Source organism: Channa argus, chromosome 4 (genome assembly GCF_033026475.1).
Source record: "Channa argus isolate prfri chromosome 4, Channa argus male v1.0, whole genome shotgun sequence".
In the NCBI taxonomy this organism is placed as follows: domain Eukaryota; kingdom Metazoa; phylum Chordata; class Actinopteri; order Anabantiformes; family Channidae; genus Channa; species Channa argus.
The window spans coordinates 4,103,325-4,122,547 of NC_090200.1; the positions used below are offsets into that span (position 1 = coordinate 4,103,325).

General features: G+C 41.0%; 1 protein-coding gene across 6 annotated transcripts in view; it reads right to left on the reverse strand.

Annotated features, from left to right (window-relative positions):
• Positions 1 to 994: 994 nt before the first annotated feature.
• LOC137125873 (collagen alpha-1(XVIII) chain-like) overlaps positions 995 to 19,223 on the reverse strand; it is a 35,975-nt gene continuing 17,746 nt past the window's right edge. For 4 of the 6 annotated variants that reach the window (XM_067502022.1, XM_067502016.1, XM_067502019.1 and 1 more), the window contains exons 2-42: positions 16,812 to 17,353; positions 15,558 to 15,638; positions 15,420 to 15,470; positions 14,474 to 14,549; positions 13,939 to 13,998; positions 12,645 to 12,796; positions 12,540 to 12,557; positions 12,048 to 12,254; positions 11,933 to 11,959; positions 11,770 to 11,832; positions 11,601 to 11,678; positions 11,463 to 11,513; positions 11,240 to 11,380; positions 10,970 to 11,023; positions 10,475 to 10,519; positions 9,981 to 10,109; positions 9,376 to 9,432; positions 9,258 to 9,284; positions 8,961 to 9,059; positions 8,815 to 8,850; positions 8,445 to 8,531; positions 8,245 to 8,277; positions 8,096 to 8,131; positions 7,950 to 8,009; positions 7,255 to 7,332; positions 7,080 to 7,115; positions 6,924 to 6,977; positions 6,737 to 6,808; positions 6,560 to 6,625; positions 6,280 to 6,310; positions 6,023 to 6,067; positions 5,899 to 5,933; positions 5,628 to 5,753; positions 5,248 to 5,404; positions 5,095 to 5,156; positions 4,575 to 4,703; positions 4,433 to 4,465; positions 4,015 to 4,356; positions 3,738 to 3,935; positions 2,940 to 3,049; positions 995 to 2,530 (exon numbers count right to left, since the gene is read on the reverse strand). In XM_067502022.1, the coding sequence (XP_067358123.1) occupies positions 2,317 to 2,530; positions 2,940 to 3,049; positions 3,738 to 3,935; positions 4,015 to 4,356; positions 4,433 to 4,465; positions 4,575 to 4,703; positions 5,095 to 5,156; positions 5,248 to 5,404; positions 5,628 to 5,753; positions 5,899 to 5,933; positions 6,023 to 6,067; positions 6,280 to 6,310; positions 6,560 to 6,625; positions 6,737 to 6,808; positions 6,924 to 6,977; positions 7,080 to 7,115; positions 7,255 to 7,332; positions 7,950 to 8,009; positions 8,096 to 8,131; positions 8,245 to 8,277; positions 8,445 to 8,531; positions 8,815 to 8,850; positions 8,961 to 9,059; positions 9,258 to 9,284; positions 9,376 to 9,432; positions 9,981 to 10,109; positions 10,475 to 10,519; positions 10,970 to 11,023; positions 11,240 to 11,380; positions 11,463 to 11,513; positions 11,601 to 11,678; positions 11,770 to 11,832; positions 11,933 to 11,959; positions 12,048 to 12,254; positions 12,540 to 12,557; positions 12,645 to 12,796; positions 13,939 to 13,998; positions 14,474 to 14,549; positions 15,420 to 15,470; positions 15,558 to 15,638; positions 16,812 to 17,353 (3,998 nt within the window). In that variant the 3' untranslated portion in view covers positions 995 to 2,316. The remainder of the gene's footprint in view (positions 2,531 to 2,939; positions 3,050 to 3,737; positions 3,936 to 4,014; positions 4,357 to 4,432; positions 4,466 to 4,574; positions 4,704 to 5,094; positions 5,157 to 5,247; positions 5,405 to 5,627; positions 5,754 to 5,898; positions 5,934 to 6,022; positions 6,068 to 6,279; positions 6,311 to 6,559; positions 6,626 to 6,736; positions 6,809 to 6,923; positions 6,978 to 7,079; positions 7,116 to 7,254; positions 7,333 to 7,949; positions 8,010 to 8,095; positions 8,132 to 8,244; positions 8,278 to 8,444; positions 8,532 to 8,814; positions 8,851 to 8,960; positions 9,060 to 9,257; positions 9,285 to 9,375; positions 9,433 to 9,980; positions 10,110 to 10,474; positions 10,520 to 10,969; positions 11,024 to 11,239; positions 11,381 to 11,462; positions 11,514 to 11,600; positions 11,679 to 11,769; positions 11,833 to 11,932; positions 11,960 to 12,047; positions 12,255 to 12,539; positions 12,558 to 12,644; positions 12,797 to 13,938; positions 13,999 to 14,473; positions 14,550 to 15,419; positions 15,471 to 15,557; positions 15,639 to 16,811; positions 17,354 to 19,223) is intronic. The other 2 variants (XM_067502017.1, XM_067502018.1) reach the window with 2 other exon arrangements.

Sequence of the window (19,223 nt, forward strand, 5' to 3'; positions counted from 1 at the left end):
TGTATCTATTAGCAACAGTAATAACATATTGTTCCTGCCATTATTATCCACGTTTACACTATGTGTGTCTTCTGTAACTCTTGCACTGAGACTGTTGTTGATTTAGTTTGGAACTGTCACCGATTCTGATTCTGAATGTAAAAGTTTATTATTTATTGACCTTTATTATTTCCAAAATTCAAAACACCCTCTTTCTAAAATGGGAAAATATTCTGTTTAGTCTTGTTTGGTTTTCTTGACCATTACAGAAATGACAAATTATATCTAACAAATTTTATTTTACTTATGGCCAAGTTATATCTTCTTACATGTAAAATATGAAACTCTAAACCTTTTTCTGCTTTAGTCAATAAAAATTAAAAACTATATATATAATATGATATATTTTCACTTTCGTTTGTAAGATTTCCCCAATAAAGATTCTTTTTTAAAAAGAAAGCATTGAATCATGGTGACATCAGCTGGACAGATCTTTGGTACAAGGTGTGAAAGGGCAAAATATATGAAACAGCTGGGAGGCAACTGTTGTGCTGTTGTCCAGCAAAGATATATGGTCTCTATTAACATCTGAAAATTACAATAAGCATTAAATAAAACAAATAATTTTCTGAAAATTATGAGCCACAAATTGTGTATTTTCCTATTTGTATATGCTTTTGTAAATGTGCGTTTAGTGAAGGGGTTTCCGAGAGCCCATATATCACACCTGTTGGTGACAGGTTCATTAATGCTGGTGAAAAGCTAAATGAACAATTAGGAAGCTATAGTTGAAGAATCACTGTTCTCAAATACTGACACAGTATTAATCTAAAAGTTACCGTCAACACGTGCAAATTAAAATTTAATTTTGTTAATAGATCACTATTCAGAGATCCTACATAACCATCTCTTGTGTCAGATTATTGCATTTAATCGACGTCTGATTGCACACTTCCCGACTCTGAAGGTCCCTGAATGATCCCTAAAAAGAGGCACCATCAGCTGAGAACACGACTCACAATTTCCACACTGGTTTATTCGATGAGAAAGTGTTGCTCACATAACAAAGGAGACAATGGGCAGGAGTTAAAACACGTTGTTTTGACACCGTTAGTACATGGAAATGCAGACACCTGTCGGCTGCGGTGTATTTACTCCACTGGTCTCAATTATAAGGAAAACATACATCAAGCAACAGTGCATTAAACATTTATGGCTGAATCCTATTTTGTCTCTTTGTATGTGTGCAGACTTTACAACAGAGGGAAACTGGTCGTCTACTCTTTTCTGGATTATTACAGATCTTTAGGTTTGCACATTTGCTGGATATATATGACACATTTCATTGATCCTGACTGATATAACGTGTGGTATGAAAGCATTTGCATCGGAACAAAAAAACAGCTTTATAAAAAATAAATATCCCTTTGTGAAGGTGAAAAATGTGATCTGGAAATATCGTCGTAAAGTGAGGAGGCTACAACTCAAGTGCTATGGGTTACAAATAAAATCAGTGGAAAGGAAAAACAGAACATTTTCCATATATAATAACTCAGTGCTCTCAGATGTCAACATATATTTTTGACTTAGATCACCAGATAATGGTAATTACTCTGATGAATGCTGTTTCTGAAAAGTTACTGCGATATTTAAAACACACGAAACCTTGATCTCATCAGTATTAACACTGCTTCTCAGGTACTCGAATTGCCGACGTTTTGTCATGATCAAGGAAAATAAGGGAAAAAAAAGAATGTCTCCTCAAAGTAGTTCAGATATATTTTCATGCACAATCACAGTGGTATCACAGATAAATTCAGTTGACTGAACCTTGTCATTTGCATTAAACATGTTTTATTGGCTGTTGTGCAGCAAAGCTTAGTTGTATTTAAAGTGTTAGTTCAACAACACGTTTTTGAGTAATTTGCGTGAACCGACCCTTTAAGTTCGCTTCATTAGCTTGCTTCTTTTTATTATATTATACATCATATTTATATCAATACTGCAGCCTCTACTAGCCAACAAGTCACGAACAGCAAAACAAATCTAGACAAATTTGCATCTCTGAAGTCACCTTTGCCTCAATACAAGCGTAAACATCCAATATGGCTGCCAGAGAATGTGTTGCTGTCCTGTATGTCACCTGAGCTTAAATTAGGTTCAACATGTGGGATAATCCTGTATAGCACCGTATAAGAGGAGATAACATATGTAACCTCGTTATTAATTAGAAAAATCCTATTTACAAAGCAACACACAAGGTACGAAGACTAAATGTGTGTGTGGAAAAAAGCCAAACTGACAGATTTGGAGTTTCCCTTTGTCCAGTGAGTGTGTCTATCTCTTGGACTGGCCTATGTAGCTGTTCTCGATGCACAGCACGACGTACGAGCTGGAACAGCTGCTGGAGTTCTGCTGGACCAGACTGCCGCTCTGCAGCGACGATGCCATGCCGCTCACCGCCCGGTCGCCCACGCGCCACGTCTCGCAGAAGCTGTCGACGTGGCGCTGACCGATGCTGGTGGAGCCGTGCCACACCATCTTCTCTGGCCTGGGAGACAACACAAAGGGTGGAATTTTAAAAAATTAAAAAAGTTTTTAATGCTTTTAATACGGAGTTGTATCATTCTTTTCTACTGTTTTTTGCTTTATTCTCAGAATATTAAGAAACGCTTCCATGCAGCTTGTTGTTGTTGTTGTTACTAAATAGACTAAAGAGTCAAAATGGACAAATAGTATTGTTTTTATTTCATTTACTACTCTAGCTGGTTTTTTTCTTACTTATTGATCAATAGTTTGTACCCGAACTTGTCTATTGTCTTGGTTTGGTGGAAGTTTCTTCCTTTCTTTTCTACTTTGTATGTGGAGAGCAGCAACACAATATCCCTATGGGATCAATAAAGTTGTCTGAACCTTTGAATCTTTGTTGGAGTATTGTTATGACATAATTTCAGCCTCACCATGTGCTGTCGGTGAGAATATTCTTGCCATCAAAGGAGTATACCGGCACGTTGTCCTTCATCGTGCCGCCATTGAAGATGGCCTCCCAGGTGTCAAACAGAACCTCATCCTGAAAAGAATCAGATGACAAAATTAGCTCAATAGACCTGGTAATTAATACATGCCTACAAACACACCAAAGAACTTCGACGAAGAACTTGGAGAAGGATCTTGAAAAAGGATCTTTCATCAAGGACATCCTTGATGAAAACCTGCTCCAGAGCGCTCTGGACCTCAGACTGGGGCGACATTTCATTTTCAGCAGGACAAGAACCCTAACCACACAGCCAAGATATCAAAGGATTGGGTACGGGACAACTAGGTGAATGTCCCTGAGTGGAGCAGCCAGAGCCCAGACTTGAACCCAATTGAACATTTCTGGAGAGATCTGAAAATGTTTGTGCACCAACGCTCCCCATCCAACCTGATGGAGCTTGAGAGGTACTGCAAAGAAGAAAGGGAGAAACTGCCCAAAAATAGTTTTTGCATCTTACTCAAAAAGACTTGAGACTGTAATTGGTGCTAAAGGTGCTTCAACAAAGTATTAAGCAAAGGCGTTGAATATTTATGTACATGTGATTCTTTCGTTTTTTGGTTTTTAATTTGCAAAGATTTCAAATAAACTTCTTTCATGTTGTCATTATGGGGTATTGCTTGTAGAATTTTGAGGAGAATAATGAATTTAATTCATCTTGGAATAAGACTGTAAGAAAGCAAAAGAAAGCAGATGAAATGGATGAAAAAATGCTGATAACTACCTTCAGGTTGATTATTGGCAAATGGTCCCTGTCAGCCCTGCGGACAATGCTGTAAAGGTCCTGGAGTTTAGCAGACAGGAAGGCCCGGAAGGTTCCCTTCATCCCGATTGCCTGAGCCTGGGTGAAGCACAGGAAATCTGCGCCGCGTATGCCCCGCATGGAGCCAGTCTGAGGGCTGTTCAGGGCGATCAGGTGGAGCTGGGGAAACGTCAATATGCTTGTCAGCTCCTTTATAATAATAATTTCAGTGTTAGAGGAATTAAGTGGACTGTCTTACCCCTGGACCTGAAGTGTGGTGATGGACTGGAACATGGGGCACTGGTGGAGGTGGTCTTCGTTGAGGAGTGACTGCATAGTGAGGGTTTAGGCGGTCAAAGAAACTGGGAAACCTCGGATCGGTCTGTGCTGGGTATCTCGGATCCGGCTGATACTGTGAGTCAGGGTAGTATCTGGGATCAGGGATTCGAGGGCCTGTGTGTGTTGCGTGATTTGGATCTTGCTGTTGGACTGAACTGTCGGCAGAACTTTGGGAGTTGTGTGTGAAGGTGCCAGTGTTGGACTGGTTTTCTGGGTAGTAAGGGACGACTGGTGGGGGCTCCACAGCTGCAACCTCATTACCCTGCAGATAATATGCATGATATGTTTTTAAACAAAGTGTGGGATGTGTTCTAGAGAAAAGACAAACTTACACTTACATCATCACCGGGCAAAGCGATGAAGGTCCCGAGCTGTAAGGACATGAGACAACTCCATGAATACACGTGGGAAAAACCGAGAAATTACCATTTTAATGTCTTTCCTGCTGATTAATCTTTAAATAAAAGGTGGGAATTATACTTGGACTTGGCGAACTCCATTTCGGACCCTAAGGTAGAGATCTGTTTGGTCTAGAATGTAGACCAGAGAGCCCTCGGGCTGTCTTCTGGCAGTGGCTGTCATTGTCTCATAAGACCTCAACACTGTCACCTGAAAACACAAAAACAAAAGTGAACCAAACTGATTAACGGAATGTTTATTTTGGATTTTGGTAACAATGTGTAGCTTAAATATATATTTTAACTAAATGATGATTCAAACTGTGTGAGTCACAGTATGGGGTAGTGTTAAACATAGGGTCCCCCAGATTTAATTCACAATGTGACTATCCCACCCTACCCACTGCTGAATACATGAATCAGGTGTGTTCAATTTGTCAAATGCCAGAAGATCCCATTTTACTTTGTCTGTCACAGGTCCATTCATCAAAGTTAGTATCGTCTAGCTTCTTATTATAATGTGGAATAATAAGAAAAATAATAGGTGATAAGGAAATAAAGCTGAAATTGATCAGTAAGATCTGTGTCAGATGTATTCTTACCCCTGAGTGTCCAGGTGGTCCAGGTAGTCCAGGTGGTCCCGGTGGTCCAGGGATTCTGATAGCTTACATTTAAAGGAATCACATAAACTCAGATGAGATAACAGACAGATATAAAATATATTAAATAGGGTTGTTCTTATTATTCTAACTCACTCTGTGTGCCTCTATATATCTCAGGTAAAGATGGTCCTGGGGGCCCAGGTGGCCCTGGTAGTCCAGGTTGGCCATCGTAGCCTCTTCCTGGTGCCCCAGGAGGCCCTGGTGGCCCCTGAGGACCTGATGGGCCGATGATAGAATCCCCTTTAGGGCCCTGAGAGGATAAGGATAGTTTGGTTTTACAGTATGTTAAATGTAAATTATAACGAAAAATAACATGCGGCCTTTGTCTTTGTCCCACATGTGGACGTTAAGTGGCCTTCCCAAAGACAACTGTGGGACAAATTTACTACAAAAGGAAGGTCTGTTAAAAAATGCCAAAACATGGAGGCAAATAATAGTGAAATAGCGTTATCATTTATACACTTTTGTCTCACCGGAGGGCCGGGCATTCCTGGGGCTCCAACTCCACTACCTCCATAGCGAGGATCGTAATATCCTCCCCCTGGCTCTCCTCTCTCTCCTTTTAAGCCCGGACTGCCTGGTTCACCTTTCAGCTCATTCTGGACACAGACACAGTAATAAACAGTCAAAGAATACAATCCAGTTCTATTTAAAAAAAAAAAAAAGTAACTAATGAACAGTTGAAAACAAAAAAGACCTCTAAAAAATCTTAAAATGTGGAAGGTTTAAAGATTTGACACTTGCCTTGAAAGCGTAAAGGTCAAAGTTGGACCCGACACCTGAATCAGAAACAAAATGGTTAGCGTTGACTTTGCCTATATACTGAAATCCTAATACAATGCATTTAATGTAATAGGTTTGTCTGTACCTGGAATCCCTGGTAGTCCACGGTCACCTTTTTCTCCTTTGAGACCTACAAATAAAAATAACAGCAACAATGTATTACGTTAAATACCCATAAAAATTATTTGCTATGCTACATGCTGCTGGCTATAGCTTCACGCTTTTCATCGGTTTTCTCTACTAACTGCTGGCACAAAGCAAAAAGGCGTTTTTCACAAAGTCTAAACGAATCCTTTCAATGTTCATTACACCTGTGGAACTTTAAAAATGAGGCGAACCTACCGGGGTGATACCTGGAGTAATCTTCATATCTCTGAAACAAAATAACAAATGATAATACAATTTAAAAAAAATTTATATTAATATCAAGATATGATATTTAGTTGTTAAAGCAGCAATATATACCCACAAATGTTCTCTTATGGACCCTTCTTGGTATTTCTACATGATGTCTGTATTACTTCTAGTGTTTGGAAAACAGCTTTCTTTAATAGTCACTGCCTTCATTAGACCATGACCTAAATTTCCAATTTAATTTATTAAAATGTTAATTTCAACTCACTCCAAGTCTTTCGAGAGCAGCAGTTGGCCCAGGAGGTCCAGGGGGCCCTGGTGGACCTGGAGGACCCTGGGACACGAAAACATTTGGATTCTTAACAGCTGCACACGTACAGGAACTACAATTCAGGCTCTGGTAAATCAACCCGAACGTAAACAAGCCAAAGTCTGTGACACTTACCGGGTAACCGTATCCAGATCCAGTCCCTGAATCTCCCTTTTCCCCTTTGATGCCGTTCAGACCCGGTCGACCCTACAAATAAACGTGCGCCGCATTCAGAATTGGAATTAAACCCTTTCAAGTAAAATGTTAACTTTAGAGACATCTAGTGGTACTATAGACTTGATATCTGCAGAAACCTACTTACTGGTCTACCTGGAAACCCAATTTCTCCTTTGAGGCCTGGAGGACCATACAGACCCTGAAAGAAAAATTCATTAATATAAGCTTACAATACTATTATGGTGCAGTAAGCTCGTTGCACATCTTTAAAAGCAGTAAGGTTTTAAAATGTGCTACATACTGGAGGACCCACTGGGCCGGGAGGACCCCTCTCACCCTAGAAATGAAAACATATGGACATTATAAATGTCACAGAGAGGTATGCAATTATTCACTTCTACTGAGAAATGCTAAATATCTTCTAAAATTAATGTAGTACAAAATAACTACATGTGGTAATTCATAAAGCTGTTTACCGGCTGTCCTGCCAGGCCACCCAGGTACAGAGGTGTCCCATCAGGCCCCAAGATGATACCAGGCTCTCCTTTCTCTCCCTGAACAAACAGTTTTAACACAAATGTTTGCAAATACCACTGCAGGAATGCTTTTGAGAAACCGATAAAAAACGGGAAGAGCCATCACTGCCCATCATCTATTACTGTGAACGTTTGAATGGAATTGACAGTACGGTGCTGTTAAGCTTGTAACGCTACTTTAGTGCTAACATACATTAAAACATTGTTTTCCCAAAAATCTATATCATAAAATCTGTGAAATTCTCATTTCAACATAAAAAGGTTTAGTCACAAGAGTGCAATTTATTGATGTGACTCCCTTTATCTGGTGAAATCATTTGCAAAACATTGAATTCATTAAATTAGGATGGTATCATATGTAAATTGTATAAGAAACAATGTTTGTGATGAAAAATTAATAAGTTTCAGGAATATCAGGAATATGAAGAACGTATGAGAAATCATGGCTGCTCTTAGTTTCCACTCACCAGGACAATAAAATAAGGATTTATTAAAACAAATTATTTCTGGATGTACAGTCTACAGAGAGAATGAATACATTTTGCAAGTAGACAAAGTTACACAAATACATAGAAAATGTATATTCTATCGTGTAAGTACATTTAAATGAATTCATTTAAATGCACTTATGTTACCTTAGGTGCATATCCTGGAGGTCCTGGGTCTCCTTTGTCTCCTTTTTGTCCTGTGGGCCCCTACATCAAAAAACATAACTGAATTCATTCAATAAATAATTGAGCATTTTCCAATTGGACTGTGTGACAATGACAGGGATACATACTGGAAGTTCTGCTCGACCTTGAAGACCAGATCCTCCCTGAAGAAGAGGAACAATAAAACATTTAAAAAACGATCAAATGTAATATTTCCCATGTTAAACATATTAGCACTGTGAGAGTAACAGTGAGGTTGGTTAGGGCCTCCACTCACCTGCAACCCTTCGTTCCCATTTAAGTCGTTATACTACAGCAAGACACAGTTAGGTCAGTTAGTGTTTTAGGTGAACATGCGATGAAATCAGCTGTGACCGTTGAGCAGTGAATATTAGTGTCTGAATGAGTGATTCAGTAGTGAGTTTTACATCAAAATATTAAAACGTGTGCAAGAAACAGCCTCTCTACGTGACTCACCTCGCCTGTTGTCCGGTAGATGATCTCCCCGGGTGGTCCAGGAGGGCCTGGAGGTCCAGGTGGTCCGCCATCTCGTCCAGGTGGACCCTGTGACTCGAGTATGCAGGAAAATTGCATGAGAGGAGCGAAGAATTTGAAATGATCTTGAATAGAGATTTTTATTTCATCAACATAATATCTAATCCACATTCAGCCAGTACAAATGATCCTGCATCAGAAATTAAAGGTCATTTTTTGGCATAGGATGCACACAGTACATATTGTGTAAAGAACTTAGGAGAAGATATTTTAAAAACATCATACAACATGAATATATACTAGCAACGTACAAAACAGCCTTCGTGTTTTGAACGTTACGTTTGTAGCTCACCATCTCTCCTTTCTCCCCTTGATATCCCTTTGGACCCTGAAAATTGAACACAAGAGTTTATTAGTGCAGTGGCACAATCAAACAGTCTAGTGGTGGCTTAGTTATATATTACTAGGCAACAAAACCCGATTCATGCAGCCACATACTGGTTTTCCAGGAAATCCTTCCACACCTGGAAGCCCAGGTGATCCTCTTGGTCCTTCCGCTCCTTTGTCTCCATGGTTACCTGGTAAACCTGGTTTACCCTGTAACAAAATAATGAAAACGTCACTAACACAAACATTCAGCACAGGAGGGAGTAAATAAAAGTAAGACATAAATTCACCGAACTTCACCAGGACATTGATGTTTCTTATGAACATAAACAAAATAATCGGAGGCTTATTGGATTTACCACATGCCATACTGTTATAACAGCTGCACTCAAACCCCACAGTACTTACGGGCAGACCTGCAATACCAGGTGGACCCTGGAAGACATAACAAAGGATCAAATTTGACACTGCGTGTACTGTGCAGAAAACGACAGAAATGTCACGAATTGTATGTGCAACTGGGTACCTGTGGTCCGGGTGGTCCAGGCAAGCCGTTGATCAACTCATATCCATCCTGGTTACTCTGAACAGAGAAGATTCAAAGTTAAGAAGATGATTCTAGGAACTAAACATCCCTACATGACAGCCAGGATTTTTTTTTGCCGAGAAATTTCTGACCTTCACTTTTGAATTGATTCGGGAGCTAATAAGATGAGTGCTGAACTGTAAATGTCACCGACTGAATGGGAGGTTTTTGCCTTTTGAAAGGTTATGATTGGCACTATGCACAATCTGTACCACTGGACCAGACTTTGAGTGGAACGAGTACGTTAAGGATGTGAGCTATTGTTGGTATTTTCAGTTCAGCCATGGATGTATTTGCCCTTTAGCCAATCTTTAATCTTAGAGATGAAAAAGGAGTTGTGTGCCCTTTTTAGGTGAAACACCGGGAGACTTAGCACTCGGTGCAAAAAGTATGTTACATTATCCACAAACTTTACATATGAGTGTTTATGACCTGTATTTGGTGGCATTGCATCAAATATTACTGCTGTCACCTGCACACACACACACACACACACACACAATCAATGGTATAAATGATCAGAGTTTTAAGAAGCCCCTACTCACAAAAATGTGGTTATTTGGACCTGGTGGTCCGGGAGGTCCTGGAGGTCCAACTGGTCCCATGGGACCAGGAAGCCCCGCCAGCCCAGTCTGTCCTGGTGCACCTGTCTGTCCTGGGTTACCCTGAGCACCCTGACGAAGGACAGAAAAATAAAAAGTCTATTTACTGAAAAAGGACAGTCAGTCGTGTTCAGTACCACTGTAGGAGAACAAGAAAAGCTGGGCAATACCAAAATAGATGACACACAGGAGACACAGGCAGACAGCTCAAAGACAGAGGACAAAGAGGTTAGAGTTATCCATCGCTGTATCAACAAAAATGCAGAAATGTGGAAAAAAGGAAAGAAAATCTCCAAAAGCAGAGACCCATCAGACACCGTAGAGGTTGAAGCAAAGTGAGAGAGCAGCGGAAAAAAAAGTCGGAGCATCAAGTATTTTGCTTGACTAAAAAAGTCAACAATACGAGTTTTATTGATATAAACTCAGCTCTAACTCACCTTTTCTCCGGCGGGTCCTGGAAGACCCAGCTCCCCAGAGTCGCCCTGCAAGAGAGAAACGAAAAAGACAAAAATAAAAGCATTAAACATAATTATCAGACAAGCTTGTAACGCAGTAGAAATATCTTATAAAGGATTATAATAAATATTTCACTGGTGGGCATGAGTTTGCTGATCATCTAAAGTTATAGTGGAAGAAATATCTCAACAACCTGTACAAAAGGAACTATGGTACAAAATAATCCTTTAACTTTAAAGTTTAAATACCTTTTAAATGATCACATTCACATCAGTCTTACTTAATAATTCTCACAGTAGTTAGGGATAATGTTAGCTCAAAGCACAGCGGTGAGCACAGCTGCTGCTGAGACTTAGCCTGGTTTAGTGCCACTAGAAAGATCCTGGCCAATTCTCAAGTGGGGTAAATCCATGTCTGACTACAACGCAGTCCACAAACAACATAAAAAAAGTTTCCATCAATCGTCGCAGCCTCACCTTTTCTCCTGTGGGTCCAGGTCGACCAAGAGCACCAGGAGGACCAGGAGGACCCTAAAGGAGCCAACAGGATATACAGTCAGTCATTTTTGGTCATCACAGTTCTGCCAATTACAGACAACAAAAGCACCAAATCTGCTCATTTAAGAGTCTGGAAACATCAGAAACTTGAGATTGTTTGTTTGTAGTTTTGAATTTTTTTAGTAAAGAAAAACATCTCTGCCTCATAAAACTGGAACTGTATCCGCCAAACAGGTAAAAAATACTCACTGGTAGACCAGGGGCTCCGTCTTGTCCAGGTGGTCCAGGAGGTCCAAATGCAATTGGACCATTGGCTCCCAGTGCCACTGAAGTACCAGGGATCCCAGGAGGGCCTGGAGGGCCTGGGGGACCTGGACGACCAGGAGGACCCTGAACATCAAATCACAAAACCTTAGTTAAAAACTCAACTTTATTATTGAATGTGTCAAATGTTAAATAATAATCAACAAACCTGAATTTTGTCCAAGTCAGGGAATCCTGAGCCCTCCATGTCAACAAATGTCTATTGAAACAAAAAGAATGCAGAAAAATACAGTCACAAGTATCTCTTAACAATTTAGAAATAAAAGTGTCCACAGTGTGGACTTACTGAGCCAGCGCCAGGTCCTGGAGGACCCGGAGGACCTGGTGGGCCTCTGGGTCCAGGTTGACCCTCTCCATGCTCACCCTGTGAGGATTTAAAGATGAAATATGTTTACACTCAATGAATGTATGATTTATCACGTCACAAAAAATGACTGATTCACTTTGTACCACACCTTTTGTCCTTTAGCTCCAGGAATTCCTGAACTTCCTGGGGCACCTGGTGGCCCAGCAGGGCCCTGTGAATAGAAAAAAACAAAACAAAACTACATTGGTACGTTTCCAAATTATGTAGATCATTCAGATTTCAGTGTGCTCATTAAAAGCAAATGAACCTACAGCTTTTCCATCCTCTCCAGGGTCCCCCTGAAAGACAAAGACCAACCATTGAGTAATCTCTGAAAAACACAAAAATCTCCAGAATCAGGATTTTCCCACGACTCTCGTCACTTACGGGCTCCCCATCAGCTCCTGGAGGTCCTGCCGGCCCATCTACCCCTGGTGTTCCTGGAGGCCCGGGGGGTCCAGCCACCTGCTGCACGGCAGACCCATCTCCGAGCCGGACCACCTCAGCCGCTGGCCCTGGAGGACCAGGGGGCCCAGGAGGCCCCTGAGCTCCACGTTCACCTTTATTCCCAGGATATCCGAAGCCAGAACTGCCCTGGTGAGGAACAAGTAAAAAGGAAAAGGAAAAACTTCAAACAAAGTTGTAGTGATAATATAATAAATGAGATTATCTGACAGAAACACAAATTTGAAAAAAGACAAATGCTCAAAAATTGGAATGAAAATGTGATGCTTATGGCAAAATCGACAAATAAAAATAACGTTCTAGCTCCTCAGCTTCCTCCATCTTTATTTACCACAGTAAATGAGAGTGTGTCAAACGCCAGCAGGAAAACAGCTTTTCTCTAAAGTCAAATTGACTCTCAGACACTGAACATACCTTTGCTCCTTTTTCCCCCTGAGAAAACAAACACAATTTATTGAATAAATTGTGGCATTCATCTCTTATCTTTATATATAAATCTTGCCCACACGAATGTTTTACCTTCTCCCCACGTTCCACAGCCTTTGCAGAGACAGTAGAGCCAGAGACGGACATTGAGTCTCCCTTCGGTCCCGCTGGGCCTCTGTCCCCCTTTGAGCCTTTGTCTCCTCTGTCACCTTTGTCACCTTTAGCACCGCTGGGACCTGCAGGACCTGTTGCATGGAACAACTTATTCAGTGGCCCTTAAATACACCGTGCACAGGTTGCTGAACACCCCACCACTGCAGCTGCATGCTCAAAATGTCATTTATGAACACCAGTGATTCGCATAGCTGTAAACCACAAACTAGCCATTTCTGAAAAAGAAAGGGTAAAAAAGCAGAGTTTACAATTAATAATAGCAACAATGACAGCAAAAACATGAGGCAAACAAGAAGCTGCAAAGAGGGAAGACGAGGACGAGGACGAGTTCGTCTGACATTTATGTGGATGTAAACTGACTCTGTGTGAGTGATAGTTGGAGCTGTTTTTTCACAGCACTATTCCACCATCTAGTGGCGCTAATGTTGGTCGGTGCAAGCAGTGAAGCCATAACAGGAGATCTGCAGCAGTGGCTCTCGATTAACAACTGAGTGCAGTTGTACGTGTTTTTCTCTGTGTTTCACATTTCAGTTGAATGTAGGAGCTTTAAATGAATGTAAGACACAGTGAGACACAGGTAACTCTTCACTGTTTGTGTTTTAAACTCTTTGAAGGGAAATTTTGCTAAAGTTTGTTTTCAGAATGTCCCTTAACAACCTATAAGTTGCTCTTATTACCTTGTCTGTATAGTTTTTGGAAAATTTGACCATATTATTTGCTAAATCTCTAATTGTAGCAAATAATCTTGATATCAACTTTTTATTTGGTCTTTGTGGTTTTGCATATCACCTTTACACAACTAATTGTTCACATTAATGTCTCTGTGTGTGAGATTTGTAAATTCTAGCTGTGTAATCTGTCTGGCTAACTCATGCATATGTTTATTTTTTTTCAGAATTAACCTTTAAGTGTTTAAATACCATGCAATCCATCATTGCTGTACTTCTTTGCTGTTATGTCAGACACACTGTTGTCTCCCTTTAGAGCATGTCAGAGCTGAACTTTCTGCTGACATTTGCTGTCGCGCCAAATGCCGTCTGTTGCTGCACTTGCTGTTGCCTTGGTAACCACAATCGCAGACTGCAAAAGGAGCAAAAACCCCATGCCCCGCTCCTAAAATGAGAGACGGGTTGCTCATTCTATACCGGGATAGAATGGCCATATGCGTTTCAGAAAAAGCCTAATCGGGCTCCTTTTGCCCCCAGATACCCACCTCTTGGATCTGGTGATCCATGGAGGCTGTAGTCCAGTGACGGCTGCTGATACTTGACATCTGGGGGCAACATAAACAACTTTACCTGCAGCTCAGCAGCTGGAACACAGCCTCACTCATGTCTGTGTGAACTCTTTAAAAGAGGCGATGGAAGCACAACTTTAATGTGGTCACACCAACTCTTTAAAACGAGATTACAGAGGCAAAAAAACTCAGTTTCCTTTGACTTATGAGACACTGAAGTGACAGAATAAACCAAAACGCACTGAGTTCTTAACGTTCCACAAGGGGGAGCTAATTCATTTCACTACATCAACATGCTAAAACCCTGCAGCAACCCTCCACACAGGTTCAGGTCCAGACAAGTGCCCTTCTGTACATATTTCTGATAACAGCACGAGACATTTCTTTGGCAGCAGCTGCTGTATGATTAAAAACTTCCATTACACCTTTATGCAGCAGTGTATTCACTGCGTTGAGCGACTTGACAGCTGCACGCTGAACATTTGCCACTGGTGTAGGGAAAAGCTGTTACCGAATTCTTTGAGCGTGGCTCCTTGGGAGGATCCCAGCGGGGGTTCAGGTACTGGACGGGAGGGTGCAGGAGTCACCTGAAGACAAACGGGATCCAAATGTATTTTTAGTTTTTAATTGCCAGCATGAATGAGCTAAATTTAAGATTATTTCTTAATCACGTGACACATTAAATAACGGTGTGTTCACACTGCAGAGTCATGAGCCTGAGGCATGAAACATGAAATTCCCTCTTCATTAATTCCAATAATTAATAAATCTGTCTGTTATCAAAACTAAATGTTTTCTTTTATTCAAGCTACAAGAGAATACAGCTGGAATGAAATCCTTCTTCATGAATTAAAGATTAAAAACTGACAAAGTGCCAGATGATCTTCATGGTAAATGTACCATGATTGCATCAAAACCTGAGCGTATGAGGTTGGGATGAACTGTGCCAACAAAAGCCTGAGTTAAAAAAACTAGATAAAACTCAAAGATAAAACTTGAAGTTACTTGATTGTATTTGAAACGTTACCAGAACAGTTTAGTTGTTGCAGCTCTGGAGCAAATTTAGTTCGTTGATACTGACTTTGCAAAAACCACAAAATGCAGCAAACATTAAACATTTCTCTAGAAATGTAATATACTACAGGAGGCTGTGAGGTTTGTTCAGCAGTATGTATCAAACACACAAAAAGGTGGATCCTTCAATTCCCTCGTCTTCCTCAATGCTCACTTTATTAAAACGCTACACTTATATTTATGTTTTTAAATCTCCTCCAGAAGTTCAAAAAATAACACGTGACTGTTCCACATGTTGTGAAGTACTTGCACACATCTGCATCCTCATGCTCGGTCCCACCCATCAACTTCTAACCATGTACTGTAAAGCAGTTGTCTGTGCAAAAAAAACAACAACAACAATAACAACAAACAAAAAACAACAACAAGAAGCTGACGTTTACCATCCTGCTGTCATCGTCACCGCTGCCAAAGTCACCAGAGGCACCAGAGGCCTGAGAGACAAAAGTTAAGATGTTTACTGAGCGGCATCAGACGCCATGGCTCATCTTGCACTCACATATTCACACACAAACACTCACAGCATCGGCGTCGTCCTCGTCGTCACACAAGCGCTCAGCTGCCCGAGGGTTCGCCACCACTTTCAGCTCTTTGAACTCACCCTGAAAACACACACAAACACAACATTTTATTTCATCTTGATGAAATTAGTTTCCCCCTGAAACCTCCAAGGTGAAGAAATGCCCTTTCAACATTCCAAATGATCTTAATGGGCTGGATGATCTTAATGGGTTGGATGATCTTAATGGGTTGAAAAGTGCATCTTGCACAACTGAGACCAGTTTGTGCATGTAAAGATGCATCTGAATGATTTTGGCAGAAAGAGTGAAAGAAGGTGATAAAAATGGAATGAATGACTCATTTAGTGTAAATATATAATTTCCTTCTCAACATTTTTCCATGAGAAGGTGTGTGACTGCCACATTCAATTCCCTGAAAGGTCAAAGGTCATATAATAAATGTACAAGAAAGTGCAGGGACACATCTGCCCTCCTTCACCCAGGGACCCATGGAGATTTTAAAGCGTGATTCCGACCCGATGATGAGGTCAGACTTCCACACACACCTGCTCCTTAAGCACAAACTGTATTATTCTGACTTTCCCCAAGTCTCCTGAGTGACATCTGGATGAGGACTCGCTGCTGTTTTTCATTACTTCCTGTCAGAAACGTGATGAGCATGAGCCTCTCTTCAGCACTTTAGCATTTCCTCTGCTGGTACTCTGGAGTTTAATGTGAGAATATGAACCTTTCTTCCAAATGTTAGAATGTAAAAAGAATATAATATATTTGTTTCTATAAAGAAAAACCCAAACAAAAAGGCCGAATCCTATGTTCTTCAGTGAATCCGTTTGTATAACAGGAAACATATACTTTTAAATACAGTTGATTTCAGCATATTTGAATATGTTGAATATGCACCACTTCTGATCATGGAACCTCCAAAGTCCCTCTGACTTAGTTACTGTCTAAATTAGACCAATAAAAAAAATATTTTAGGATGTAATGAATGGAGGCTAGACATTAAATTAGCTTTTCGGTTCCTTTTTATTTTAAAATATTACTAATAATGTGCATGTATAAAAGTATTATTGTTTAAATGTTCCAGGTAAGATTCAAATCCATGAATCTTCCTTCAGGTAAAAAGGGAAAGAGTGAAAACTGTACTGTCATCAAGGTAAAAAGATGATATTTTGAAGGTAAATGTTAAAAAACAAACAAAACATGATTGAGCTAATTCCGCTGTAGTCAGATTAAAGGGCAATTCAACATTACCTGGAACTTATCAGGATCAGCTTTTCCTGCCTGACCCACAAAGATCCCCGCTGCCTTGTCAAACTCCATTGGGTCCGGCGAGCGCTCAAACTTCACCACCTGCGGCTCAGAGTCACAGCCCTGGTAGAAAGTCACCTGCTCCTCGTAGATGGCCAACGAGAAGCGACTCCAGGTGTCCACCAGACTGGGCACGTCAAAGCTGGCTGCCTCGTATGAAGCCTCGGAGTCGGGCTCGGTGTAAAAGAACTGCACCTTCTGACGGCCAGACTGCACCTTGCTGAGTTTGACGCCGATGTTCATGAGCTTCTGGGAGCCGTCGACGATGGAGAAGAGGACGGAGGCGTCAGGAGTCGACGGCTTGATGTTGAAGAGCAGGGAGAAGTGGCGGTAGAAAGGACTAGGGACGTAGGCCAGAGCCAGCTGGCCTACAACTGCAGCGGAGGAGAAGCCGTAGACGGGCTCACCTCTCTGCCCGTAATTCACGGTGACCTCTTCAGGTAGAGGGCGGCCGATCAGGTGGATCAGAGAGACGATGCTGTCCTCTGCAGGAAGAGGGAAGACAGGATGCAAGCCAACGGGTCACAAACGTAAAGAACATACCATACAGTACGAGCCCTGCCTTCAAGTGCAAAACAAACTTGATTACAAGATGTTTCTTGTCATAACGGTATGTCCCCGTAAAATGTGAGACGTGCACAGGAAAAAAGCCAGTTTGAAGCACAGAAATGATCAGCAAATGACAAGTTCTTTAGAAAGGTAAGCACAGTACTGTTAATCGTTTAGTGCAGCAGAGCATATTGTTAGGAACGATAGCAATAGTGCGAGAAAACAGTAAATTAGCAGAAAGTGAGATAAATATTTAGTTGTGATTACTTCAAAAAGTTTCTTTTGATTTAAGAGTAATTTTATAGGTTAGGATGTATTAAAACTTTTAAAAGTGTGAACATTTCACTGCAAAAAGGGGAACAAAGCCAGGTATTTCTGTTCAAAGGCCTCGATGTGCTTCATACTGCGTACAAACCTCCACTCACACCTTTCTGACATCGGAACCAGGAGCAGATCAACAATCAGAGAGTAGAGACGAAAATGTATCACTTTGGGACTTTTGAGTGTACAAATCATATCTTGGTGAATTTGAACGATTTTCCATTAGAAGATTGATGATCTGCCACTTTTACAGGCTGATGATGTATCAATTTTTATTTCTACTAGTTTTTCTACTATGTGTTTATTATAGAGGCCATAGTGGGTGGTGGAGTCATCCTGGAGTGCTTTAAATTAACATGCACTCATTATCAGCCCTTAAATGTATAATATATAAGTGGGTTATAATGCTTCTACTTTTACGCTACAGTGCGACACTGAGGGAATTGGTCAAGTTAATGGAAAAACCTGCTGATGCTTCAGTTCCCACGGACTGAAATAACCCAAAGACAAGCGATAGCCTGCTCATAAATCCCCACCATAGGGGAGAAAATGCTGTGGCCTGGTGGACACTCCTAAGGGATGTCCCGTGGGCGGCGTGTCCTTTCAGGGTCACAAAGGAAAAAAGTAGCTAAAAAGTATATTGTGTGCATTAAAGGGTCACAGAGGTCAGCAGCTGTTGAGTTTTCCCAAAGCCTTTAAAATTATGTGAAAGTATCAAATGCAGCAAAGAGGCCCTTTAGAAAACTAACATCAAAATCAGCTTAGCATTAACGTAGCCGACTAACTGCTTGGGTTGTCTGACCATTAGTGGAAAGCCGCATGTAAATAGCCACTAACCCAACACTGTGTCCATGTGACACAGGTGGTGTTGGCATTAGGTTGCCCCAACCTGCACTGCCACTAGAACGTGCAACCATGAGGATTACGTGCACCTGGAGCTCTAATGGGACCAGCCGGGTGGTCAGCTTCCCACTGAGGCCACCTGCTGTTGGTTAATCTCACGTGGGGACAGCTGCTGCAGCTGTTCCACAAATCAGACGGGCAGCATCACGTGTATACAGTCGAAATAAACAACAAGCATCTTCCTGTGCATTTCTTCTGTAAAGCTGTTTCTTGCTCTCATTCAAGGACACTCTGATGATTATGATTTTTTCAAGCCCAGTCCTGTTTTGACTTATTCACATCTGGAAGCTGTTCAGTCCAAGCACATGTTTAGCTCACCCACTAAACAGGCAACAGTTAAAGCTCCCATGAACATGAACACTATCTTTGCCAAAACTTCTGTAAAACTAGCCACAACATTGCATAACAGTCACACAACTTTTCAATTTCTTTATCAGAGCTGCGATCTCAGTCTCAGGCTCTGAATTTAGTTTGGTGTTTCTGGTAAACCAAAATAAGCTGAGTTTGGGCCAAAAGTGATCAGAAAATTAGAAAAACCCAGACAAATGCAGGAAGGTGCTTTTCTATTAAAAAAGCTTAATT